Raw genomic sequence first — 26,134 nt, 5'->3', positions numbered from 1 at the left:
CTAGTATTTGGCTAGTATGAAGCCTTGCAAGGGAGTTGGACTTGGCCCTTTCCTAGGAGAGTTCCTCTTCGTCAGCGTCTGGTGATGAACGAATTTGGGTTGAAAAGGGCTTGGAAGCCTCACTTGAAGCTCTGAGCAGGTGGACATTGATTCAGATCTGGAATACCAATAAATCCTTCCGAAGGCTCGTTCATGCTATCCCATCCTATCAAGCACTCGTCTAGTATATCTCCAGCATCCCTCAATCGATCGGCAAGACTATATGGAGAAAGTCAAGTCTTGGTCAGTTCCAGCCAGACCCAATCGCGAAACTACGATGGAACTCACTGTCCATAAGCAGCGATGAAATGATTCTGTATCCAGTCTGAGGCTGATATACCATCGATCTTACATTTCGGAGCAAATTTATCACTCGCCCAAAACATCGTGAAAAGATGTCTTGCAGCTAGACGATGAAGGTTGGTATTCCAAATCACTACATTTCCTCATCAGCTGGCTGAATCTACACTATTCCTCAAGAAAGGTAGACACATACTATCAGGCCAATCATCTAGATTTCCCTCTTTGACACTTTGTATACCTTCTTCACCCCCATACCCTTGTGTCGCCCAACATTGATGCACTACCGCTGAGCCAGTTTGATGTATTCTTTTGGGATTCAGACCCAGTGCTTCCAAGACCCAATAGGGAGCACCTGAACCTGAAGTGAATCTCGAGAATACATCTTGATGAGGGGAGATGAAAACTCTCATCCCGTGTTCACGACATTTTCGTAAGATTGATATGGTATAGTCGATATACCCTTCGTCATATTTACCTCTATGTTCACACATGACGGATTAGATTGGATAGATGAGTAGATGACTGAATGAGAGGGAACGTACGGTCCAGCGTGTTCTAATGCTTCCCAGACTACCAGAAATCGAATTGTAGTGAATCCCCACGCTTTCAGTCTTCTCAGATGTACCTAATGTAGATTGAGTCAGCTGGTGGTGGAGAGTCAAAATTAATGCAAATGTGGACTCACATCTGCCTCTTCTAGAGGGAAAGGTCTTCCAACGAACCATCCATCTCTTCCACCTTGTTCAGCTTCAGTGTAGAAACCAACTTCCTCTTCACCCAAATGGCTCTGCTGTCCAGCTAAGATCTGTCTTTTCTGATCTCTATCTGATCTACTAACCCCTGTGAGATCCTGATACTGGGATAAAGAGTTTGGTAGTGTAGGGAACTTGGATGTGGAGCTGAGATTTACACCTCGAAGCAGTAAGCCCACGGGAGGTCCACCAGATACAGAAGATGGTTGTAGAAAGTAGGAATGAGAGGTGTCGAGCTGCGACCGAGCTGGAGTTGAAGATACCATTGTCTGGTGATGTTTATATCTCTGCTGTGGGACTATGATACGAAAAGAAGAAATAACTGTCCTTGTTTCCCATCTATATATCTATGGCTTCTATGTGTCACTACTGTGCTCGATCTGATGGTGGGAGAAGTGGAACGTTGGAGATTTAATCAACAACAAAATGATAACATTCCCAACATCGTGAACCGACGATCGACTGCGGAGTCTCCACATTCCCTTTCTTCCCATTCTTCCATGATCGAAATGACGTTATAACGTTATAGGATCATGGTTATTTTTGGTAACTTACTGTACTCAGAGCACAGTGGGCTTCGGTCTCAAAATCGTTCATGGCACTCGGAGGTGAACGACAGCTTGGCTCTGCACGTTGAGAAGAGATGCTATACTGCTGGGATATCAGTAGGATCGCTGAATCCTTCATTCCATGCATCCCCCTCCATAGTCGAGTACGTGAGACTGAATGGTGCTGAGCACACACATATATATATATAGCTCTGTGTCGGCGTTTCACCGGTTGTGGCACTTGTGACCGTTGATCGGTCCTCACCGCTCTCCGTCTTGTCGTCCGCTTGTGTCGTCAACATGAAATACAACATTTTACAATTCGTCCTCGTGTTTCTGATTCTTCCCTCCTCGTTCATCTTTGGGTTTCATGCTCTCCTCCTTCGTTTCCGTATAGTATATCAGGTATCGGGCTCGAATGGATACCGTGTAGATATATTAACCTCCGTCCATCAGCAATCGCCTTCAACACAGATTTGGCACGAGGTTTGCATTGTCCACCGATCGAAAATTATCGAGCAAATTCATAGCTTTTACTTTAGCAATTCCTTTATCCTCCTTCCTCCCTTTTCTTACTCTCGCCTGAAACAGAATCATCATGTCCGAACCCATTTCCGATCCGACGGCGATAGTGGAGCAGCTGCAGACTCTTATAGATATCGAAGGTGATCTGGCAGATACAGCTTTGGCAGTAGTTGAACAGAAGCAGGAGCAGGAGCAGGAGCAGGAGCAGGAGCAATCCGCAGAAATACCATCTCAACCTCAAGAAGAATCCGCTGGTCAAGGGGCAGATACCAACTCGTCTTCTGCTGAGGCTGAGAAAGCTCTATTGGAGAATGCAGATGCCATCGAAGATGTTTTAGAAGCATCGATACCGCCTGCACCCATCCATGCAGAAACCATTTCCGACCCTACCACGCAACCTATCGATAACACACCAGCAGTTTCTGATATACCTCAAGTCGCAACTCAATCTGACGAAGGAGCATCAGAAGCATTACAGCTACTCAATGCAGTAGAAGCAGATCTGAACAACCCAGTCTTACCTGAAACCGTCATCCCCTCAGCTCATGATACGATAATCGAAACCGCCAATGAGGAAGATACTGGTAAAATTGTCGTTGATGTGGAACAACCTACTATGGAGAATGTAGTAGAAGCAGCTACAAATCCGGAAAATGATTCATCGACACCTGGCAAGGAAGAAAATCCAGGTGGTGAAGGGAATATAGCACCTCAGCCCACTCCAGCAGTCGCAGATCCAACAATTAAGCAAGAACCTATCAATACTACCTCTTCTGCACATCCCGCCTTGCCTCAAATACAGTCAAATGTAGTCAAACCTGCATCACCGGAAGTACCCCTACCTGAAGGTCTCACGGAGACTTCATCAAGTGTGGTGAATAACAGAGACTTGATACATTCATGGCGTCAAGGTGAGTGAGCGCATCATATGAATCGCATATATTTAGTCCATTGGTAGTCAACTAATTCAACTTCTTCCGTTGTTTCCACAGATCCCAAGAATTCCCTGCTACTCTTAGCCTTATTCAATTGGGCTATCCAAAGAACCGAGATTTCAGATGCAAGAGCATGGTATAACGCTTTAGCAGTCGATAATCCAACAGCAGTGAGTACTTTTTAACATTTGCTCTTCATACCAAGCAGAGGTCGGTAACTGATTTTGGATCTTTAGGTTGAGCCTCTTCTTGCTTTGATCAACCTTGAATTAGCATTGTCAAATTTTGCTCAAGTAGAACCTTTGTTTGCAAAAGCTTTGAAAGGTCCTTCGGGAGGTATCACCGCTGCGGCTGATGTCAGCATTTGGAGTTAGTCAAGAGCGGTTCACATCTCAATAATGTTTGCTGACGCGATGCTCATTCTCACAGAGGCATATCTTCATTACATCCGACGACAGAACCCAATTGTCGATAGTGCACCCAATGCCGAGGCTGTTCGGGAAACAATCACCAAGGCGTACGAGTTTGCCTTGAAGGAGTGCGGATGCGACAGGGACAGTGGTGAGATTTGGGAAGAGTATATTAAATTCGTATCTGAGGGTCCAGTGAGTAGACTTATCTTTACAAAAAAAGAATCGCAAGCAATGAAGAGTCCTAACCTGATGTTATGATTGTAGGCCAAAAATCAATGGGAAATTCAAGCTCAGCATGATAGTCTCCGAAAATTGTACCAACGAGCCGTCTGTATCCCCTTGAACAATCTAGAGACACTGTGGAAATCATACGACACATTCGAATCATCCGTCAACAAAGCTACATCTAAGAAGTTCTTAGCTGAACGATCACCTGCATATATGACTGCTCGAACTGCTTTGAGAGAATTGAAAACTTTGACCGAACATTTGCCTAAACCCATCTTACCCCCTCAACCCACTTTCAACGAATCTGATCGAGCGACTGTGTTAGGATGGAAGAATTATCTGAAATGGGAGGAAGGCAATCCTCTGGTGATTGACGATGAGAATATGCTAAATGCCAGAATAGGATATGCCTTGAGAAAATGTTTGAGTGAGATGAGACATTTCCCAGAACTATGGTAAGTCATCTTCCCTGATTCGCGATCAGACAGCTCGTTCTGATGTTCTTTGTGCGTTTGCAGGCACTACGCTGCTACTTACTATCTGAAGCAAGATAAGAAGGAAGAGGCTACAGAGATTCTTAGAGCAGGTGTGCAAGCGTGTCCGAAGAGGTGAGCTGGTCTATGAGTCTCTGATTGTCAGCTGATATTCCATTTCTACAGCTTCTTGCTCACATTCGCTCTGACCGAGCTCCTTGAAGATCTATCTCAGTTTACTGCCGTGCATGAATTATATCAAGACTTCTTATCTTCACTCTCACCCGAAATTGACGATCTGAAGAAAGTGATCGAAAGAGAAGTGGAGATGGCTAAAGGACCTGAGATACCGCCTGTAGCTGGAGGAGATGTTACGATGGATGGTGATAGTCTATCAGAGTATCAGAGGATGGTGGAAGAGCGTGAAAATAGAGGTAAATTGGTCGAGGACAGACGTGGAAAACAGTTACAAGAGTTATCGAGGGGAATCAACGTTGGTTGGATTATGTATATGAGATTCGCCAGACGTGCTGAAGTGAGTCTCTCATAAAGTAAAGGAGTGTCTTTCTGCTTTGGGGCTAAGATATGGTATCAAACAGGGTATCAAAGCTGCTAGAGCAGTATTTGGTAAAGCTAGAAAATCACCTTATTTGACATGGCACATATTCGAAGCATCAGGTTAGTGACTATCAGGTCGTGATAGAGTGCGAGATAGAAGCTGATCCAACAGTATCGTAATAGCAATGATGGAGTATCACTCGAACAAGGATTCAGCGGTTGCTATCAGAATATTCGAGCTTGGTCTAAAGCTCTTCAGTGATGAGGTCGATTATGTCATCAAGTACCTTCAGTTCTTGCTGAGTGTCAATGACGACACAAGTAAGTGGTCTTTCCCATTTTACACCGTCTATCACTGACAAATTAATGCTATCCTCAGATGCTCGAGCCTTGTTCGAACGATCTGCCATCAAGATCCCCTCCAGCTCCTCAAGACCACTATGGGACCTATGGGCGCGATATGAATATCTCTACGGCGACTTATCAGCCGTTCACAAGCTCGAGACCCGTTTCGCCGAGGTCTTCCCCAACGATTCGCCGTTGAAGAGATTCGCTCAGAGATATACATACAACGGTATCGACCAAATTGCATTGAGGGATTTAGGATTTTCTTCGTCGGCTAGACCACCGGTTCTGGCGCAAGCTAATGTACCGTTACCAACTGCCTCTTTGACACCTGTCTTACCGCCACCACCAATCGCTGCAGCGGTCGTACCGCCCGTTGGCGGACCGAGTCATTCACCCTCAGGGGGATATAAGAGACCATTACCCGAAGGTGGATCACCCAGACGGGGATCTATCGATCGATCGCCAAAGAGGTACAAAGCCCATTCCCCGCCTCCTCCACCAAGGAGATATCCCGATCGAGAACGAGAAAGAGAGAGGGACTACCCTCCTAGAGATAACAGAGATAGGGATAGGAATGTCAGTGGAGGAAGATACAATGGACCACCTCCACCTAATGGCAGAGATAGATCACCATTCACTTCCTCCGCACTCCCACCCCCTCCACCTGGTCAGATGGGTTCAAGAGGTCTCCCAGCTCCTGCTGGATATGGTGCTCCGCCTGTTGGGATGAACAATGCTGGAATACCACCTGCAGCATTGGATAAAGATAGGAGTGGGATGGGTAAACCTCTTGTATGGTTCATTGGGAATTTACCTTCTGCAAGGGCTTTTGATGGTAAGTAACCTAGAAACACCTTCGATTTATCTGTCACTAGTCAGCTGACTTGATTTGGCTGTTGGTTCTGTAGGACCGATATTTAGACCTGATGATATAATTGGTTTGTTCAATAACATCGCCCCGTCAGGTCTAGGATCAGGAGGTGCTGGAATAGGCGCTGGTCCAGGTGGTCCACCACCACTTCCACCACAAGGTGGTAGAGGAGGATATGCGGATTGTAAGTGACAGTGACGCTTGAAACTATGTGTACATAACTCTGAGAAATGCTGATTGGGTATGTATCGTTTAGCTGACAGGAGGTATGGAGGTTTACCTCCCTTGAGAGGTGGGAGATACTAATGAATGCGATAAATGAATCATATGACTTTGAAGTGAAGCGAGAGATGCTCGGGGGCAAGAAGAAGATCAAATTGGAGAATAATATTTGACAAGAGGTCTACATATCTATATAAATTAGCATTTTCCATCGTCAATCAGATAAAATCTTACATGCATCATTTATGTATACATTACAATTCACAATGACGTTGAATGGAATGTTGCAATTTGCAATCACGAATACATATGCTAACATTATTATAAACTAGGAATATGAATTTTAGCAGGTGGTATCCGGAAAATGAGACCCATGAGATAGAAGAATTGAGAAATCAAACTATTAGATGCTACAGTATCGCCCTTCTATACGAGTTAATTGACTCTTGAACATGATTATTATAATGAAATTCAACCTTGATACAATTTCCATTGGTTGCTGGCTGACTAACTAACCAACCACTTCAGCCTGTTGATCCTCTACTAACATCCTCTCCCTCTCCCTCTCAGCGGCGTCCGCAGCCGATACCGCCTGGGCGTTACCCGAGGGAGTATCAGCCGTACCATTCGCAGCTGCACCGTTCGCCTCCGTCGCTGTTCGGGCAGCGGCAGCAGCGGCAGTGGCGGCTGCACCTCTTCTTCTACGTCTTCGAGGTAACGTAATGATCTTTGGCATGGGTCGGACGTCCAGATCAAGTGAGACATTGGTAGCAGCTTGGAAAGCCTAGGACACCCAACGAAAACAAAACCAAAAATCAGTATCTTCGAACTCAGTCTAGAAAATCGAGGAAGATAAAAGGAAATGAATGGACTCACCTCAATCCAAGATACCACTTCCCTATTATCTCCCGTTTGCAACAAAAATTGTTCGCCATTAATTCTGACTCTCACAACATTCTTCCTCTTGTGATAATCTGCTGCCAGACCGGATTCCGCATTCTGTAAGGAATATTGCTTGACCAATGAATTATGTTGGAAATGAGATGCCAAACTTGTGCCTCCACTCGTACTTACTATACTCTGACTAGATGTCGAGCCTCTCCTGGCTGACGCAGAGTTGGCATTGTTCCCTGGGAAAAGTTTTGGATCTTTCAAATCACCAGAGTTATTATCTGAAGCATTGGTGACGATGCTTAACGAACTTCTTCTAGGGACCGATAAACTTGATCCCGATGCTGATTCGGATGCACGTCTCAATCCCGATGATCCACCTATTGAACCATCTGTAGTTGATAACCCAGCATTCGATCCTCTTCGTTGATTGGCCGCCGCAGAATGGAAATTATCAGGAACACTACCTCTCCTACCACCATCGGATCCAGATCCTACACCGACAACAGCTGATATCGATCCTCGTCGCATCGTGTTTGTCTGCGAGGCGACAGACCCTCGTCGTTCAGAAGCAGGTGGGTAGTGCACATGTAGACTATCATCAACCTCTTCTTCGTCTATGGTCGGAACGGGAGCATCCACTTTGAGAGGGAATCGATGAGGATCGAATTTGTACACGTAGAGTGAAGTTCCGTGAATGATGAAATATAGTTTCTTCCATGATCGATCTCGAGCTTGCATGCTGGGAGCAGAAAATTCCATTTTTCTCGGTAACAACCCTTCGATGTGGACCTATATGCGTAGAATATTAGCATAACAAAGATCAAAGAACACGCCGTGCGTAGTAGACTCACGGAACACCAATATTTAGGTAATTTTTCTCTTCCTTCCTCATCTCTAGGTCTCGGGATAAACGTTCCAGGGAAAGGAGGTTCATACTTGGGCGGTTGTTTCATCAGATCATCTGCAGATCTACGTCGTTTCAGAGCGGGTTGTTTCTTATCGCCGCCTGACCAGAAGTTGAACGAGCTTAATCCTGCAGCAGGCGTAGGAGGTGGTTTGGCCCATTCTGCGGGTGTCGCTGGACCATTGCCCACGACTTTACCCTCGGGAATCCTCGGTGGCAGGTCAATCCGCATAGGTACTTGTTCACCTGATGGAACAGTTTCCAAACGAGGTTTCACTGATAGTTTATCTGAGGGTCCTTCTGGCTCAGAAGCGGCGGGTTTGGGAGGGAGGTTTATCATTGATCGAGAGACTTGAGAATACATTGATGGTCTGGTTGAGGGTGATGGTCTTACAGGTGCAGTAGGTTTAGTCACTTGAATAGCCATCGCCTCTGTTTGTTGAGAAGGGATTGGGGGAGACTCGACCGAATCTTCATTGGTCCCCTCATTGGTTCCCACATCAGAATCATCATCACTGTCATCATCTGCTACCGCCTCGTCATCGTCCTCATTATGAGCTCGGGTTGTTGCGATAGATGTTGACGTTACCGGCTGACCCAGTTGTAGTCCTGCAACAGCACTGTTGACAAGTTCTGTGGTTCCGGTTCCTTTCGCTAGCGTAGGTTTCTCGGACCGCAGTGGTGTTGATGTGGCCCCTGTACTAACCTGGGAGGACGTGGGGGCGGAATCGAAGTATCCTTCCTCAGAGGTAGTCACGGTGGAAGCATAAGATGATAAATTTCGGTTGAGAGCAGCTCTTCCGGGAGTTGGGGCAGGTCCAGGGGTAGCTCTGGGAGAAGGAGAACCGAATTGAGCCCAGTTGGTGGTAGGTCTTTTCTCCGACGGTGTTCCCAACGACCAAACAGATTTACCGTTGGCTTTAGGGATGATGATTGAGGGTGACCCCATGGCTTGATTCTGCTGCATTCTGGCCCAGTTCATCTGTCTTCTTTCGGCGAGTGGTTGATCTGAAGTGAGGGGAGGCGGGGTGTGGGTATCTAAGCGGCAATAAGTAAGTATATCAAAGTGTATAAAAGATCGTCATAAACCGTGAAAAGACTCACCTTCCTCCTCTGTGACGACAGATTTAGCCATGGGGGACACTTGCGAGGCAGCTTTTCCTTTCCCTCTGTTCTTCTTGACAAATCTCCCCGCGAGTCCAATAGCACCTCTTGAGCTCGAAGCTCTCGGTTCTGTCTCTGCCCCTCCATCAGAATCGTCATCAGATCTACCACCCTCGACCTCAGTCTCTGATTCTCCATCACTCTCCTCATCATCATCTCCTGCGTCTCCACCTTCCTCCTCCTCAGCCGGTTTCGTAGACGGTTGACGAAGCATGACAGGCTATAAAAGTTGGTAAAAATTGGGACTATTCAGGGTCTGCAATAAACGAGACATATACTTACCATTGCTCTCTTCGCTTTTCGCACCTCCTGTTCCGTCAACGTGCTCCTCTCCTTACCCTTTCCAAGGGGTGTTCCCACAGGTGGCAAAGAAAATGGGAACCCGCTTAATCCCGGTGTCCGTTGACCACTTGGTGTTCCTAAAAAACCGGGGGTCTTCGGTCCACCTTCTTTAGCCAAAGATCCCCATCCAGGTGTCGTACTACCACTAGGTTGGGGAGATCCCGGCCATCCTTGAAGTGTAGGTAGATTCTTGATCGGCTGAGGCATGGGAGGACTCTGGATGAGGGTTGACTTACGAACAGGGGGATTAGGTCGCTGTCTTGTACTATTGATAGGTGAGGATGGTACGGAGACGGAGGAGATTCTGGATGCTGTATCATTGAGTGGTACACGGGTAAACCCCGCTAACGAAGTGGACCTTGTATCCACTGCTGATTGGGTCGAGTCCGATGCTAGTGGTTTTGACTGCTCTTTCTGAGCTGCGGCGAGCGCTGCCGTGGAGCCTGGCATTGCGACATCAGATATATCGATACTGAGAGAGGGTCTACGCCTTCCACCGGGCTGTTCTGGTGGTTGCAGACCATCGAATTTCTTCTTGTCTGATCCGGCCGACAGTGGAGGGGTTGGTAAGGCGAATTGAGGTTTAGGTGGTGTGACAGGGGTCTGTAGCGTTGATATGGGTGGGGTGACAGGTTTAGACGTAGGTTGAATGACTGGCCAGCTTGACAGTCTATCCCCAGCATCTAACGATCTCCTCTTTCGGTTCTCATCTGCAGGAGTTGAAGCTATGTTCGCTGAAGGTGCAAGTCCGTTGGGAGCTGCATGACCATCTGGAGGTATGTTGATATATTGATCCTCCGGTACAACCAGTGGATAAGAGGGTTGCCAACTGACTGAAGCCCTTCGTCCATCCTTACTCTGTCTGGGTGTACCTTCTGGTGAGCTTGTCGATGCCAAAGCGAAGGCCTCAGGGGCCAAAGTGGGAGATGCGAATCTCTCCTCCGTTGAACTTCCATTGACCTTGGTTCTAGGTGAAGGGTCCGTATACCTGGCTAATGTGGGATCTGCAGGGGATTGAGATGGTGGTGTTTTAGGTGTGTTTAGGTCGACCGATGATTTGAAGAATGATGAAGGCGATGTCAACTTCTTCCTAAGTGATGCGTTTTTACCGTCGGGATCAGGTGACGAGCCAACTCCAAAGAGAGCCTTGATTTTCCCTCCTCCTGAACTTGGGGGTGGTGAACCATTGAGATTGTTGGAGTGGATCAGATCAATGGAGAGACGCTGTCTTCGAGCAGGAGACTCTTCCTTGCCGAAAGACGGGGGCAGAGCGTCGGATGCTCGACGATGTCGGGTGAAGACGGATGGCATGGTCGTGAAGGGGGTGAAAGGATGATGGAGGGGATGTGTGCAATGTTATAGAACGCAATATACTGTGTCGACGAGGGCAAGAGCGATGTCAGGGCTTGCTTAAAAAGACGCTAGACTAACCTTTGAGATCAGTCCAGATTGGAATCCCCTTCTTCCGCGCATTGAGTACTCACCTGAACGTCCGACGAGTCCTTTAATATCGATGCAAGTCCTTTGTCCTTTCTGATCTTGCTTTCCAGGTTGCGACTACGAATCTAAGACCGATGCAGATGAAAAATGAGTATGATAATTTGAGTATGAAGAAGGATCGACGTCGCCAAGTCGTGTTGTTCTTGGCTGTTGGCGAGAGTATAAAATAGATGCCAGTGCTATATGGATGCAGTGAAAAGTGACGTCGATCCTCGTGATCACGATCCTACTAGTCCGCCAAGGTAATGAAGCCTCAGCTGGTATTTAAGAACTGAGCTTTGACAGCGACGATCACCGATGGTGGCGAATGAGCGAGCAGAGGGACAGCAAGCACAGGAATGCGATGAGATGGAGTGTGACGAACGAGTCACTCAGAGACGTTGATAGAGCGGAAAAAACTGATTAGGTTGGATCTAAGTCGAGTGCCTAGTAATCGAAAACTTGCACTTGACGGGTACTTCCTGGAACCAGGTCGACTATACTGTACACCCACCGTCGTCGGATCTGTCCTTTTGATATCTATCGATAGCAGATCTCCCTGTGGTGGTGGGCAGCAGTTGGATGCTATATTCAACTGGGAATATGTACAATGAAGATTGCAATGAATGCCAAACTGCAATGTGAGTACTGATGTCGATAGTAAGATACTGTAGCAGTGATGGGATGTGACCGACGTCACTGTGTGACCCCGTGTCCTTCCAAAAACCCAGCTGCAAATTCAAAAAAAAACCCTGAACTAACATCATACCAAAATAACCATCAATTATCATCAATTCTTCTGCCTGCTCTGCTCCTTCAATCTGTTCATATGGTCTTTCTCACGGTATATAATGCATACAGAGCAGAGATATCGAACATGCGTACCACAAGTTGATCTATTCTTGTCATCTGGTCACTCGGTGAATGGAACTGGAATATGGTGGAGAAGATCTAGACAAACATTAACAAAACCTGACTAGTGTTTAGGCTCCATCTATTACGTATATATTGGGAAAGAGGTGAAGCCAGATCGGCACCCGTCTTCTCTTACCTCGGCATGCAGTAATCTCATATCTCCGCATTTCGATTGGATGGTGATACCATTCTTATGGGATGCCTGTCTGTCCTCAACTTGAAACATAAGCACATGAACAGGTATGAGCTGGATTCGCTGCTTGCTATACTGCGCGTCCGACACCATACTGGCTCATGCACCCTTAGCAATATTAGGTAATCCTGCTGTCGTACAAAGCCGAGTTTGAGTTGATACCAAATCTACCTGATTTTCTTTACGGTATGTTCGAAACTAATTGTTAGGACGTTCGAATGCTGCAGTGATATACGAGTGAGTGATGATGGATCGACTGCGTCTCAGAATCGTCATCGAAATAGCTGATTGAGGAGAACAATGATAATGCATAGAGACTGAGGCTTATTTATGCAGGACAAAGCATCTGAATCATGTTTCTTCAAGGTCGAGCCATGCAAGCGGATAAGTCTCAGCGATCTACAACAATTGCATCGAGATGCAACGAAACTTCGGATAAGCTGCCCCGTATGTAAACCAATGCTTAGAGGTGGGCTCACCGATGAAAGTTTATAAATCGCCATTCAAGAATTGAGCCTTTCCACCACCGAAACTCCAATCTTCTCTTGTATTCGCCGTAACACTGATAATCAAATCACCTTCTCCAAGACCAATCTTCTCGTTCAACGCAGCCATCAGGATTCCATAGTAAGTTTCTTTAACAGCTGCACTTCGTCCCTGTTGGACCACTTGGAGGAAGATCAGTCTTTCGGACCTGGTGAAACCGAGGTTGGTATCTGAGCAAATCAATTCGTATGGTTCATGCTGTGAGATCATCTGATATCGATCTTCGTCCGGTGCAGTAAAGTGAGTTCGCATCGTTTGGTAGATCGTATCGGCGACCAGACGGAGTTCGTCAGGGGTGTAGGCTGTTTTGATAGTGTGAATGTGAGCGAGAGGCATGTTGGATGGCTGAGACCTGGTTGCTGGTATGTACCGTAGTTTTGTTACTGAAACTGAATACGATACCTTATAATACAGCACGGACGAAGAATTTGAGCACTATATGTTAAGTCTTTCAACTAACGAGTTGAGCATATGAGGATTGATCAAACCGGAATGAGCCCAATATTGGGCATCTAAGGCGATCGGGCATTTTGACTGATCGCTTCGGTCTGATATGGGAAGTCCAACACTCAGCCAGTCATACCTTCGCATGCCTAGATCAAATACCAGGAACACACCATAGTGTTCGACACCAACAACGGACCGGTCTCAAGGTAGTTGCTTATGAGTAGAACCATACCAGTCATCGAGCAGAAAAAACCTCGAGAGATGATTTGACAGGAACATCCATACTGCTCTAGATCATGCATAATCGTTCTATAGGTCTACGAACGCTGTACTAATGTACACATCAAGCCTTTTTCACGACCTCATCGAAGCCATCTCTTGCTAGTTGGTACACGGGAAGACGAGTGCCTACCTCCTCAGACGGTGAACTTGACAATACGACCGGGACCGTGGGTAGCTCTACCGATCGGTCTGCCATATAATCCTCCTCCGAAAGACGTTGTTGCTAGCACCCAGTTACACAGTAGCAGCATAGACCTCTTTCAATTTCATCACGATTTCTTATTCACCTTGACGAACAGCACTGCTATGAGAGAAACTGCCATCAAAGGTAAAATGACTGAGATGAACAATCTGAATACCATCCGGCATCGCTCTCAGGACGAATATACTGGTTTCTGAATCTAGATCACCAAGTATATACAATGGTCCATTGTTGATTTTTTGTTTGCGCTTCGAGTCCGTCAAGGATGGAGTACTCAGCAAAGCGGTGCCGACAACAGAATTTCGAAAAGGTCATCTGCTGCTACAGTAGACCGATACTCCCACCGAATGAACGGAAAAGTGTTTGTCGCTCCGGTGATGATGGCTTGGAGATGCGCTGGTGCGGTTCTTTCCATCGTGGCCAGAGCTGTTAGACGCAGTTATGTGTTCCCGAACCAAGACTGTATTGAGAAACTCACTTGTTTTTCTGTCAAGTATAACCGACTGCAAATCCCACCAAGAATAGTATCCCCACGATATACCCTGTATAGGTGTCGATATCGAATTGATATATCAGACCGCAAGATAAGAGATCAATTGCATAATCAGATTGCATTTATGAGACAATCTGCTTCTTTAGCTGTGGATCATCTTGTGTTCTTCCTCACGTATACTGTCATCATTGAAGTCTTCCCTGCGAGACCCGGTTCTAATCCCTGGGTAAATACCATGTGAAGGAGCATTACACCTGCTCTCAGCGCTGAAAAACCTAGGACATCTTGCATATACAACTGAGAGCCACGACTGATCGTGCTGGTCTTGCTGACACTGCTCGGTAGATACATCTCGCTGCATTCATGTTATACCTCGAGAAACGATATCCTCCAAAGATTCGAGACGACTCAGAAGCATACACGACCAATAATTTCGGTAGCAACACCGCAGCGCCTACACCAATCAAGGACATGGAGCGCAGAACTCCTACTGGAGACGTTATTATGGTGAAAAGAATGTTGAGCTAGGACAAGTTGTGGCAAAGGCTATCTGACGATGGGGCATCCTGAATCTTAAGGATGACCTAAATCATGCTCGATCACTAGCAATGTTAGTGTTCGTTTGTCCTCTTTTAAATGTCCACATGAAATGCTTGATATGATGGGCGCGGTCATCGGTGGTCTAGTAGCACATCCATTTCGGATCCAGACATTCAAAGTGTCCAAACATTCTACAGCCACCTTGCTTACAAAAGACAAGCAACGATCGTTGTCATTAAAAATTGTTGCAATTGCAGACCTGTTTATGTCGTTCACTATATCCTTTCATTCCCTGTAAGTATGAGTTTACTTTGGTACACGGCGCTTTGATGAATTGTGGATGTTTCACAAGAGCCCATGCACCTATCGTAAGGCACCTTAGTTCACTGCTTGGCCATTGAGTATCGAATAAGAGTAACGAGCGACCGGAAATAAAACCTGCTGAAAACTGATCTTGGGATCATGAAAAGATATGCAAGTGCGTATATAGCCTTCTCTTCATGCAGAAAAATCTGGGCAAATTTGGCCTAATAGTGTAATCGTCGCACGCGTCCTTCGGGCCTCGAAAGTCCGGTTGGATATTAAACCCTACCACCATTGTGGACGTAGTCTGGGTTCAATTCCCAGTTAGGCCCCTCCCATGTGGCTTTTTGTGTCCCCGCGATCTTCTGGACATCGGCTGCGTCGAATGACACCGAAAAAGAGATGTTTGGGCGTTGGGAGCCGAGAAACATCAACAAAAGTGACTGAGAGATGATGTGCCACATATCGCACGAAAAGTGCCACACGGGTACAATGAGACGCGCCTGACTAATCCATCGGCAATTGTTTGAGAGAGCCGTGTTTTTTACCTTTTCTGCAATCCACTTATCCATACGCCATTCAATCTGGCAGACCAATCACCATCGATACCTCTATGCCCAACGTTGGAAGGAGTTTCAGCGTGGACAACTGACCTCGCATAAAAATGAGGGATGATCATCACCTTCTTAGGCCCGGGTCCGCTTCGATCAATCATCATTGATCAGTCACTCGGAATATGTTTCAATAGAAACCTTGCTTTATCTTTTTACCTTCCCGGCCAGTAGGGTCAGACATGAGTCATTCATTCCAGCAGATGGCCCTTCATAGATAAGCACTCATCACCCGTGATTCGGCAAGTTGATCACTGACACGCCCGGCACAATATCATTTAGTCGATCAATTCAGTTATCAACCGACTTGACTCGCCCTTCAATCTTTTCGCGTGACATGGGATATCATCACTTCCCAGTGGGCTGAATACCAGATCAAGGCAAACAATATCCTCATGAAGCACAGGTCTACCCATCTAGCCTCCTCTTTCGAAATCCTACCGATATGCAAGCTCCAGCTTTCTTTGTTCTTCTCAGAGGGTCCCTCTTCAGACACTTGTATGCATTCATTCAAAGAATAACATAAGTATAAGCGTTCTCTCTCCTCTTCTATCATTTCGGTGCTACTAACTATAATATTCCTTGTTTCGTCTGCGCTACTTTTCACTTATAATTTTGATTTTATCATATCTACTTTTCGCTTCGACAGCTGAGTAGCTAGTAGCTACTTCGCATTATTCCAAAAGGGGTTCGACTTGATCTCTACCCTATACACCGAAACAACAACACATCTCTTCCTCTTACGACCCCTTCAATTTCTTATTAGTCATAGCAACAAATTTTTCTCATCATGTCCAACTCTCCCAATCCGCCTACGCCCTCTCCTCCGCGTGTAAGGCACTCCCAACGACGAGGCCAGACAAGATTCGAGAAGGAGGCAGCGGCGACAGGAGGTAAATCCTCCGCTGACCTACCTGGGGATCCGAAAGTCATTGGACCATGGAGGATAGGGAGGACTATCGGCAAAGGAGCGAGTGGTGAGTCGACCTTCAGCCTGGCGTTTTGTGATACCGCCCAAAGCAGCTGACAATCGTTCCGATGCTTTTCCATAGGACGGGTGAAGATCGCCAAACATTCCAAAACGGGACAATACGCCGCTATAAAGATAGTACCTAAGCATGCTCTCATGATGACCTCGAGGATGTCGATGTCAGATGCAGGTGCCAAACATGATAAAGCCGTGTTGGGTATCGAGAGGGAGATTGTGATCATGAAATTGATTGATCATCCGAACGTCATGAGTTTGTATGATGTGTGGGAGACTGCCAAAGAGCTGTGAGTGTGAAGTCTTTTAGGTTAACGTCCTTGGGGACAAGAGGGAAAAAGTAACTGACAGAATGCTGCTGATATGCTATGTATATACCGTAGATATCTCGTCTTAGAATACGTAGAAGGCGGCGAACTGTTCGATTACCTTGTTTCTCAAGGTCGATTACCGCCCGATGAAGCTTCTAGATATTTCCAACAGATAGTTGCAGGTGTAGATTATTGTCACAGGTTCAATATCTGTCATCGAGACTTGAAACCTGAAAATCTCTTGTTAGATGCCGAAAAGAACATCAAGATCGCAGATTTCGGTATGGCAGCATTGGAGCCGAGTGATAAGTTGTTGGAAACTAGTTGTGGAAGTCCGCATTACGCTAGTCCAGAGATTGTTGCGGTGAGTGCATATCCCCATGAGTAACTAACGTTTTCAATCTTTGCCATTCGATGATTGGTCGAGTGCCGTATCTCAGATGAAGGTGACAATTACAATAGGCTTATATGAATTGCCTTATAGGGTATGTCGTACCACGGCGCAGCATCTGATATATGGTCATGCGGTGTCATCCTCTTCGCTTTGCTCACAGGAAGATTACCATTCGATGATGAGAATATTCGAATACTCCTTCAAAAAGTCAAGAACGGTCGATTTGTCATGCCCGCGGATCTACCTACCGACGCCAAAGAGTTGATCACGAGGATGTTGGTCGTTGATCCGGAAAAGAGAATCACTGTGAGTCAATTCTTATCGACATGCAATAAGGATTTGGCATACTGATGGGCCAAGCTTTTCTCTGTCCACCCAGATGGCAGAAATACTGAGACATCCGTTCTGTCAACGGAAACAGGATACTGATTCTGGCAGAAGGATCAATCTCGTCGAACCGCCAAGATTGGAGGAGATCGCTAGACCAGTCAGGTCGGAAAGGGAGATTGATAGAGATATATTGAGGAATCTGAGGACGTTGTGGAATGGTACTTCGGAAAAAGAGATTGTCACTTCTCTTTTATCCAATGAGTGAGCTTGTCGAACTGAAGCAAGATGATAGAATAACTGATTCGTCGATTTGTCATTTGTCTTTCTGTTTGGTTGATAGGAAAACATGGGAAAAGGCTTTCTACTTCTTGCTTCTTCAGTATAGGAACAAGCATTTGGAGAATTTCAACCCTGAGCCTGAGTCTAGGAGAATTACTACAGGTATGTCTGGTTGTCTTGTGCATCGTGAATTGTTTTCAGCAGTGCGAACTCGTCTTATATCTCCTGATACCAGAACGACGAAGGAAGCCAGACTCAACTTCATCATCTCATCGACGATCCACTCGATCTACCACATCGACTACTGCATCATCAGCCAATGGGTCTGTACGAAAAGCCGTACCAAGAGAAGAGAGGGAACGGGAACGGGAGCGGGAGAGATATCGATCATCTATTTCAGGTGATCAAGAGAATACCAATCCTCATACAGCTACTAGACCTGCACCTATCCCTATTCCAGCGGTAGTAAATGTCAAATCACCCGCTACGCCCACAGCGAGAGTGATTGGACCTCGACCGTCCCCCAATCCCAACGAGCCACAAGATCGTCTGGTAAACAAACAAACTTCGAATGGAATTAGTCCCGGTCCGAGAACACCAGCTCATCTTGAGAGGATTGTCGAACAACCTTCTACTATCACACCTGTTGATCCTAGATTACCAAAAATCACTCTACAGCGACCTACCCCTGGGTCTACAGATCAATCGCAGACTGCTCGGACTGGCCTGGGGCTCAATCTCAATATCACTACTACACCAGCTACGACTTATTCATCACCGCCGTCTCCGTCGCCCGCTACGGCTGTTGGACTAGGGATGCAATGTTCCGCCTTGGGCAATATAAACGTACCTCAAGTTCAAGATGCGGCATTGCAAAAGTTCTTCCATGATATCGCTGAACAACTTCAATTGATCGGTTCAGCTTCACCTAGATCATCTATCGTTGTTCCTGGTACAAGCACAAGTCCAAGTGGCCCATCTTCGCCTATGGCTAGTCCAGCACTATCTCAAATGGAAGAAACCATAACTACACCTACTACACCTATCATCGAAATACCTCCTATGATAACTGGTGTAACCAGACCAGCTCAACGACGAAGTATGACTGAACAACCTGTACCCAACACCGCACCTAAACCGAAGTTACCTGAAATTACCAAAAGACGATCATACCTTGGCGATTCGACGATCACCCACAGTAATCAAGAGAATGTCGTTACTCAGCCGCAAAGGTTCTCAACGGGTTTCGATAAGGTGAGGAAAGTATCTAATGGAAGTGAGAAAAAGAGAAGATCAAAGCGTGAGTATATACAATGAACAGTTTTCTGGATTCCTTTGTTGATGAGCTGATGAATTGCATATTGCATGTTATATAGCCGCTCCACTGGATCTATCACCCAAAATAGGCTCTGAATTACTTTCTCCCACCGGATCACCATGGTTATCCACCCCTCCTTTGGGAAGTCCCACCCCACCTTCACCTCTGTTAGTAGGTAGTTCAGGCGAAGTGAAAACTTCTTGGTTCTCAAATCTGTTCAGCTGGAAACCTGCCGTGAGTATTCTTTCCATCCCGTCAAAAGAATACCCCGTAAACCTCAAACAGTTTAAAATTCGACATTGATTTATCTTATCTTTCGATTGGTAGACCTTCACTCTGATTTCTGCAGATGACTGCGCGATCTCCCGAGCAGAATGTATTAAGCTTCTCGAATCGTTCGGGGCCAGTGTGATATTGGAGGATGCAGATGGTTGGGGTGTATTGAAATGTCGTATTGACGAGATAAGGGGTGAGTCAGCTCTTGATACATACCTGTCTAGCTAGTCCACACAGTGTATATTCAGATATCTCGGTTGATCTTTGACTGATTTTCCCGTGTATAGACGTATCAGGCATAATCATACCTAAATCCGTACGATTCCGAATCGAATTCCTACCTCATTCCAATTCCAACTGGTCTTCTAACCAACCAAACTCACCTGTCATACCTGGTAGTCCCCGAGGAACCACCACAAGTATGACGATGGTCCAGGAGAAAGGAGCGTTATCGAGCTTCAGAGCGGTGTACGGCAGGATCAGGTCAGAATGGAGGTAAGTGTTGCGCAAGATTAGATCAATCCCCAATCATCGATATGCTTATGCTGATGAACGATCCATCACGTAGACTTGATTCCCTCAAATCACCTGCTATATCCACTCATTCTAGGTTTACCACTAACAATACCACTCAGATCAATTCCCCAATGGCTTCTCCTGCTTTGGATGGGCATCATGCTCAGGCGATTTGGAGTTAATGGGATTAAGTATATACATGTAAGCAGATCAGATTAGAATGGTTTGTTGTAAAGCAGATGTATTTAATGTATGTACAATACCTTGAAATTCTCTCCCTTTCCTCAGTTTCCGAACTTATATTTAGATTCATATACAGATCGTGTATTCAGATTATTTCCTTTACCATAAACAGTTAATCTAGTGCAGCCTAGATTGTCTTCCTACCAGTGTATTCTCCCTTCCACTCTCAGGCTCCGTCACCTCTTCAATGGGCGGTACAGACGCAGCGTACGTACTCGCTCTATTACCTCTTGTAGGTGCTCGACTAGTTGGTAAAGGATACATCCTAGGTTCTGTCCCATTGCCATTCCCATTTCCACCGTTAGTAGGGACTGGCTTCCTATGTGATTTCTTAGTTGAAGCAATCTTCGATGGTGGTGGTGGGGTCCTATGCGTTGCGGATCGTGATGGACCTCGAGGTTCGTCGATATCAGGTTCAGACTGCCATAATGAAATTCGATCAGCACGAAACCGCAAAGTAACCACAGCAGCACAAGCGATGCTGGTGTACTCACAGTGACTTGAGTTTTCATGTCATACACTGTACCCCCTCCTCTAGGTAAAGGTACATTTGCAAAATCAATTGATCTCACCTGTGGTCCCGCCCCTGGAGAAGTGTGGTTATCCGGCGGACTGGTGGTATAAGCGGTCGGAGCCATACTTTTAGGTGGAGGAAGGGGTACCTGATGAGGTTCCTTGGTGGTGTAAGCAGTAGGATCAGTACTTCTCGATGGCGGAAGGGGGAACTGGAATGGTTGTTTCCCTTGAGCTTGCATGTAAGCTGTAGGAGCATTCGATCTTGGTAGCGGTAGGGGTATTCTTTGAGCTTCATTGGCAATACCCCCAGCTGAGCTATTAGTGGGAGGAGGGTGATAGGTGTCTCGATGCGACACTGAGAACTCCTTACCCATTGGCGAGTAGACAGTTGGATCGTACGTCTTGGTTGGCGGTAATGGCACGTCTCTCGGATTTTGAACATCCTCCGGACTCATACCGGAGTATGCAGTAGGAGCGTTACTCCTTGATTTAGGCAAAGGCACCTGATGAGCTTCAGGTCGAGGATCGGATCGCTCGGTGATAATGACCGTTTGACGGGTGGTTCCTGGCGCAGGTGGTGAGTCGAGATTGATGACCTGTCTACCTCCTTTATTGGCTACTTCAGTTCGAGCAGGCGACTGGGGTGGTTTAGGGGTTTTGGGTGAAGGTGGAAAATAAGCTGAGGTCGGATGATTGGATCTGGAATGCGATGACTGTTGTGTGTGTACAGGTAGGAAGAGATATGTTAGGCAGTGAATGCATGATATATGGTATGAGGTAGAGAGGGAGGAACATGATTTTTGTAAGCTTGCTACTCTTCTTCTACACTTGACGCATACTGGGTAATCTTGAACGATGACGTACGGGAGGTTGGACAATAATCTACTTGGTTTCAGTCACATAAAGTTGCCGGCGTAGATATGTTTGAGGGATTATGGATACAATGTGAATCGATTTAGTATTGATACATCGTGAATGGTTGATTGGTCACAGTATCACAGAGGATCGAATGGATCGAGATTTTGCATTATAATTTGAATTTGAATTTGCGATAGTCGAGATTCGTCGTAGCGTAAAAATGCTCCTCGTGAGCTCATATCTTCCCTCTTTATCCATACCAGCTGGAACGTTTTTGATGTTGAGATTGATCACGTACAGTTGGCGCTCTCATCCTACCATCATCACTACTTACACCACTAAGCCCCAACGCGGACGTTCGAGGTCCTTGCACGTCTTCCACTCCGCCACTGACAGCTACAGGACCCAAACTGGGTGGTACGAACAAGTCATGAGTCTTTGGTGGATGGTAGACTGATTCCGGTTCTGGTAAATGCTCAGAGCGAGCTCCGGCGGGATCTCGATGGTGGAAAAGTGCTGAGAGAGAATGATGAGACTTGTGACCTCTGTCCACTCGGGTAGGGTGAGGCTCGGAGAAGGTTTTGTTTGGTCCTGCTAATGGAGGTGGTCCACCGCCTAGTGGTTGTGGCATGACCGGCTACAAATATGTCAGTCTGAAGTCCAAGGCAGATGGAATGAGCAGCTTACGTTGATCCGGTGTCTCATGCTTGGCATACTAGGTGGTGCACGAGGTGGACCTCTCGCACTGGCGGATGGTATTTGACGCATAATTTGGGAAGGTGGCATGCCATTATCATTGGGGTGCATCATCGGTGGTGGTACCTGTATTCACCGAGTCAGCTTTGGCAAAGCAAGTTATGATGTGCAGAGCGACGTACCTGCGCATGACCATGCCTCTGCATCTCCTCCTCCTCGTCCTCTTGGATTCCTGGCAATTCACTATCGAGATCCATATCGTTTCTCAGAGCACCTGCTACTCGACTGCGAGCGCTGGTCCTTCCACTCCTGATGGGAGTTTGTCGCGCAGAGCTTCGTCCGCCTCTTCGATACTCGGAAGTGGGTGATTGAACATTCGACACATCCCTCGAACTGTTTCATTGTCAGCTTAACTGCGTACAGACTTATGGGGGAAATGCAAAATATCAACGAATGTCTACTTACGGGGGAAGTCCGATCCCAGCTGGATCCACAGATCCATAGCTAGTATTTCTAGAATGAGTCCTACCTTGATGGTTACCGCCAATTGGGAAAGCAGGGTATCGATCGCCATCGGGAATTTGACTCATTCTTATAGCGTGAGAATTGTGTAACCCATCTGATAAACTCATCCTTCTCGCCATCTTTTGGCTGTTGTTGGCACTTTGACTGGGTCTGATGGTGGAGGGTGTTCGATGGGTGTGACTTCGACCTAACACCTGAGATGGGGGAAAAGAATTCGGCAAAGGCTTGTCTACGTTGGAAGCACTATCGTCAAAGGTTGATCGAGCCGCTGTGTGAGGCTGAGTAGGTGCTCGTGAATGCTCGGTGATCGAAGGTGGAACAGCTGATGAATGTATGGTCTTTGATCTTGCTCCACCCATCATCTTCTTCAGATCTGGATCATGCTCAAATCGCTCTAAGTAGCTGTCGGCCGCGTGGGGCTGGTGGACAGACTCTGGATGAGGAACCTGCGGAACGGTAGAAACGCCTGTACGATTAGCTGGAGGTAACCGAGTAGCCTGAGTTCGGGTAGAAGCAGGAGCCTTGTTCCTGCCTGTGGTAGTGTTAATAGCTGTTGCAGGTGCTCGAGGTGTCCTTTGAGACATCGTGGGAGGTTGTGGCGGAATGGTAGGCTGAGTATAAGCTGGTACAGTGGTGTGCGTTTGGGTAGGCTGGTTAGGAGGAAGCTGACCGACACTGACCGGAATGGTACCAGGGACGACCATAGGGGTGGTTTGAGCAATTGGAACCATGACCGGAATCATCATAGGTTGAGGAATCGCAGTTGGTTGTGGTGGAGTGGGCTGTTTGGCGGTTGGTGCACCAGTATGTTGAGGTTGTACGACCTGACCAGTTGGCTGAGGAAATATCATAGGCTGGCCTGTAGATTGAGGCTGCATCATCGGTTGACCAGTATGTTGAGGCATCATCGGAACGACTGACGGCTGGCCGGTATGCTGAGGCATCATAGACTGACCAGTGGGCTGAGGGTGCATGAACTGGCTTGCAGCACCAGGATATTGGGATGGCGCACCGGTTTGCTGAGGCATGAGACTTGGAGCTGTTTGACCGGGAGTCTGGTGAGGCATAGGAGCCATTGACTGACCAGGGGTTTGGGTAGTGGGTATCTGGTCAGATGGAGGTGGTTGCACTGACTGGGCCATCGGAGGCAGCTGCACAGAAGCAGGTTGTTGAGATGGCATTTGTTGCTGAGTCTGAGGTTGTGAAATCTGCTGAGGTGGGGAGATGTGTTGTTGGCCCTGTTGGAATTGAGGGAATGCTCCTGGGTTTTGAGCGAAATACTCCATGAGCTGAGCGATGCTTTGCATTGGTGCGTTGTTACCAGGCGAGACAGGTCCTTGCCACTGTTGTTGTTGAGCTTGTTGCTGCTGTCCCTGCGGTGGAGGCTGTTGGTATTGCTGTTGAGGCTGTTGAGCAGCTTGTTGGAAATATTGGTTAGTCGGAGACTGAAGGAACAACGGTGTCTGCGTTTGCATCATCGGTGTCTGATGTAAGACAGCTCCGGGTACCATTTGAACAGGCTCTACACCTGGGATGGGTGGTGAGCTGCCCATCCATCGTTCAGCCTCTTGCCATGCCTATATAGTGTCATTGTCAGCTGACTTATCTGAAGACCATGAGGAAGTGAGCGGAACATACCTCGGCTCTACCTTCTTCTTTACCTTGTGCTTTAGCTTCACGTACTCTCAGAGCTTCGTGGTATTTCCATAGTCTACCGAGTAAGTCAGCGAAGATACACATACTCACGAAAAGGATTTGTACGCACTTATCTCTGGCTTCTTCGAAACAACGTTGTATTCGCCTCTTCTCCTCATCACTCTTTTCAGCTTCATCTCTCGCTCTTCGTAATGCCCGAACAGCACTAGCCCATTCATTCTGGTAATTCTTCATTTCCTCTTCTTTCAATCCTGCTTCTTGTTCGATCTGAGTTCGAGCGACTTGCTCAGCAATTAACCTAGCTTGTAACTCTCTCAATTGCTTTTCTGCAGCTTCGAGTTTTGTAGCTGTAGTAGCTAAATTTTGAGCTTCTCGGATCTGTCTTTGCAACTCTTCCATATGTTCTTGGTTGCGATTTGACTCTTGTCGTAAAAGTCGATCTCGGTGGTCGTACATGTCTCTTCCCCTGTCATAATGACCACATTAGCTTACATTCCAAGATGTCAAGAGACAAAAGTCGGAAGGAGGGCAATGACGTCTTATCGGAAGCGTGAGGAGGATGTTATAGAAAGGAGGTAGAGCGTTCCCAAAGGACCATCGAAGAAGAGATAGATCTCACATATCACCCCTCGTCCATACGCTTGTCGGACCAATAGTCAAAGCTTCATCCTCTAACCCACCCGCACCTGTTCTTGGTGATCTAGCAGTGATATCATCCTGAGACCAGTAGCTCGCCCCATCACCTGGAGCATTCTCATACGCTTCTTCAGGTGTGAAAGGGGTTTCACCCGTCTCACCAGGATCGACATTGGTCCCACCTCTCCTTTGACTTCTCGCCGCTGTGGAAGGTGCACGAGCAGGTCGATACATACTTATCGAATCTCCCGGTGCGAGTTCTGTGACGGAAGGAAAAGCTTGGATTGGCTGTTGGAATGCAGAGTTGGGTGATAGGAAGTGATTGGTACGGAATCCAGATCCGAGTTGAGATTGGGCGTTTTGTGATCGTGTCGGTGAAGGGGATACGGAAGATGTAGCTTGGGTATGTACAGCGAGGTTCTCGGTGGTGGTGGGTGGGGGTTGACGAGGTATTGATGTGCCCAAGGAATCAATAGATGGTCCACCAAGTCCGAGGGTTTGTAATCGTTCGTTGAGTGCTTTGAGACTGAGTTGAGTAATAACAAATCAGTATACCGTTGACAAGTCACAATAGGAAAGTGTGAGATTGACGTGTATGTGTATATATGAGGGATGGATGAATCTAGGAAGGATGATACTGGTTACGATGAGGAGGTGAAGTGCAAGGATATGATGTATGACAATAAGAATCATATGACCTAATGTCTCGAGTACAAAAAGGTGTAATGTAGTGATGCAAATGATGATTGCCATCAGAAATGAACATAGCGTCTTCGTTTCCTCTTCCCCCACCCAAAACATGACCTTTACAGGTTTGTTTTTCTTTCTCCTTTTCTTTTGTTCCTCGCTTTGAATCGCCACCCTTACAAAACAATAAGGACATGATATCACTCACTCTAAAGGTTGACCACCTCTCTCACTGTTATTCCCACCCAAACCCAAACCTAATCCAAATCCGCCTTCGGATAACGATTTGTTGTTAAATCCCTGAAGAGGAATTTGATACATAAATTCACTCGTTGGATCGTTATTTCCCATCTTTGTTCTTCGTGGTATCTTTGCGAA

General features: G+C 46.7%; 6 protein-coding genes across 6 annotated transcripts; 2 read left to right on the top strand and 4 right to left on the bottom strand.

Moving 5' to 3' along the window:
- I203_108183 (uncharacterized protein) lies at window positions 1-1,360 on the bottom strand (the record flags this gene model as incomplete). The annotated part of the gene is made up of 6 exons (XM_065518339.1): window positions 1-52; window positions 124-258; window positions 328-475; window positions 536-819; window positions 885-967; window positions 1,028-1,360. The coding sequence occupies 6 exons, from the start codon at window positions 1,358-1,360 to the stop codon at window positions 1-3; spliced, it is 1,035 nt and encodes a 344-aa protein (XP_065372704.1).
- An 880-nt stretch (window positions 1,361-2,240) lies between these two features.
- Window positions 2,241-6,299, top strand: I203_108182 (uncharacterized protein; the record flags this gene model as incomplete). The annotated part of the gene is made up of 12 exons (XM_019148359.2): window positions 2,241-3,078; window positions 3,160-3,272; window positions 3,339-3,471; window positions 3,532-3,707; window positions 3,780-4,198; window positions 4,262-4,351; window positions 4,403-4,751; window positions 4,816-4,894; window positions 4,958-5,095; window positions 5,154-5,957; window positions 6,031-6,177; window positions 6,250-6,299. 12 exons carry the CDS (start codon window positions 2,241-2,243, stop codon window positions 6,297-6,299), a joined length of 3,336 nt encoding a protein of 1,111 aa, XP_019002592.2.
- A 427-nt stretch (window positions 6,300-6,726) lies between these two features.
- I203_108181 (uncharacterized protein) lies at window positions 6,727-10,830 on the bottom strand (the record flags this gene model as incomplete). Its single annotated transcript, XM_019148358.1, has 5 exons — window positions 6,727-6,999; window positions 7,092-7,898; window positions 7,961-8,931; window positions 9,118-9,397; window positions 9,460-10,830. 5 exons carry the CDS (start codon window positions 10,828-10,830, stop codon window positions 6,727-6,729), a joined length of 3,702 nt encoding a protein of 1,233 aa, XP_019002591.1.
- A 1,765-nt stretch (window positions 10,831-12,595) lies between these two features.
- Window positions 12,596-12,988, bottom strand: I203_108180 (uncharacterized protein; the record flags this gene model as incomplete). Its single annotated transcript, XM_019148357.1, has 1 exon — window positions 12,596-12,988. The coding sequence occupies one exon, from the start codon at window positions 12,986-12,988 to the stop codon at window positions 12,596-12,598; it is 393 nt and encodes a 130-aa protein (XP_019002590.1).
- Window positions 12,989-16,320: 3,332 nt separating this feature from the next.
- Window positions 16,321-20,121, top strand: I203_108179 (uncharacterized protein; the record flags this gene model as incomplete). The annotated part of the gene is made up of 11 exons (XM_019148356.1): window positions 16,321-16,507; window positions 16,583-16,805; window positions 16,899-17,190; window positions 17,311-17,526; window positions 17,600-17,811; window positions 17,891-17,991; window positions 18,065-19,129; window positions 19,206-19,381; window positions 19,475-19,616; window positions 19,711-19,918; window positions 19,992-20,121. 11 exons carry the CDS (start codon window positions 16,321-16,323, stop codon window positions 20,119-20,121), a joined length of 2,952 nt encoding a protein of 983 aa, XP_019002589.1.
- Window positions 20,122-20,299: 178 nt separating this feature from the next.
- I203_108178 (uncharacterized protein) lies at window positions 20,300-26,107 on the bottom strand (the record flags this gene model as incomplete). The annotated part of the gene is made up of 10 exons (XM_065518338.1): window positions 20,300-20,602; window positions 20,677-21,411; window positions 21,855-22,193; window positions 22,244-22,378; window positions 22,435-22,645; window positions 22,718-24,354; window positions 24,416-24,488; window positions 24,543-24,899; window positions 25,053-25,595; window positions 25,965-26,107. The coding sequence occupies 10 exons, from the start codon at window positions 26,105-26,107 to the stop codon at window positions 20,300-20,302; spliced, it is 4,476 nt and encodes a 1,491-aa protein (XP_065372703.1).
- Window positions 26,108-26,134: the final 27 nt, after the last annotated feature.

This window comes from Kwoniella mangroviensis, chromosome 3 (assembly GCF_000507465.2).
Source record: "Kwoniella mangroviensis CBS 8507 chromosome 3, whole genome shotgun sequence".
Taxonomy (NCBI): domain Eukaryota; kingdom Fungi; phylum Basidiomycota; class Tremellomycetes; order Tremellales; family Cryptococcaceae; genus Kwoniella; species Kwoniella mangrovensis.
The sequence above is the reverse complement of the archived record's forward strand: the minus strand, read 5'-3'. Positions and strand labels throughout refer to the sequence as shown.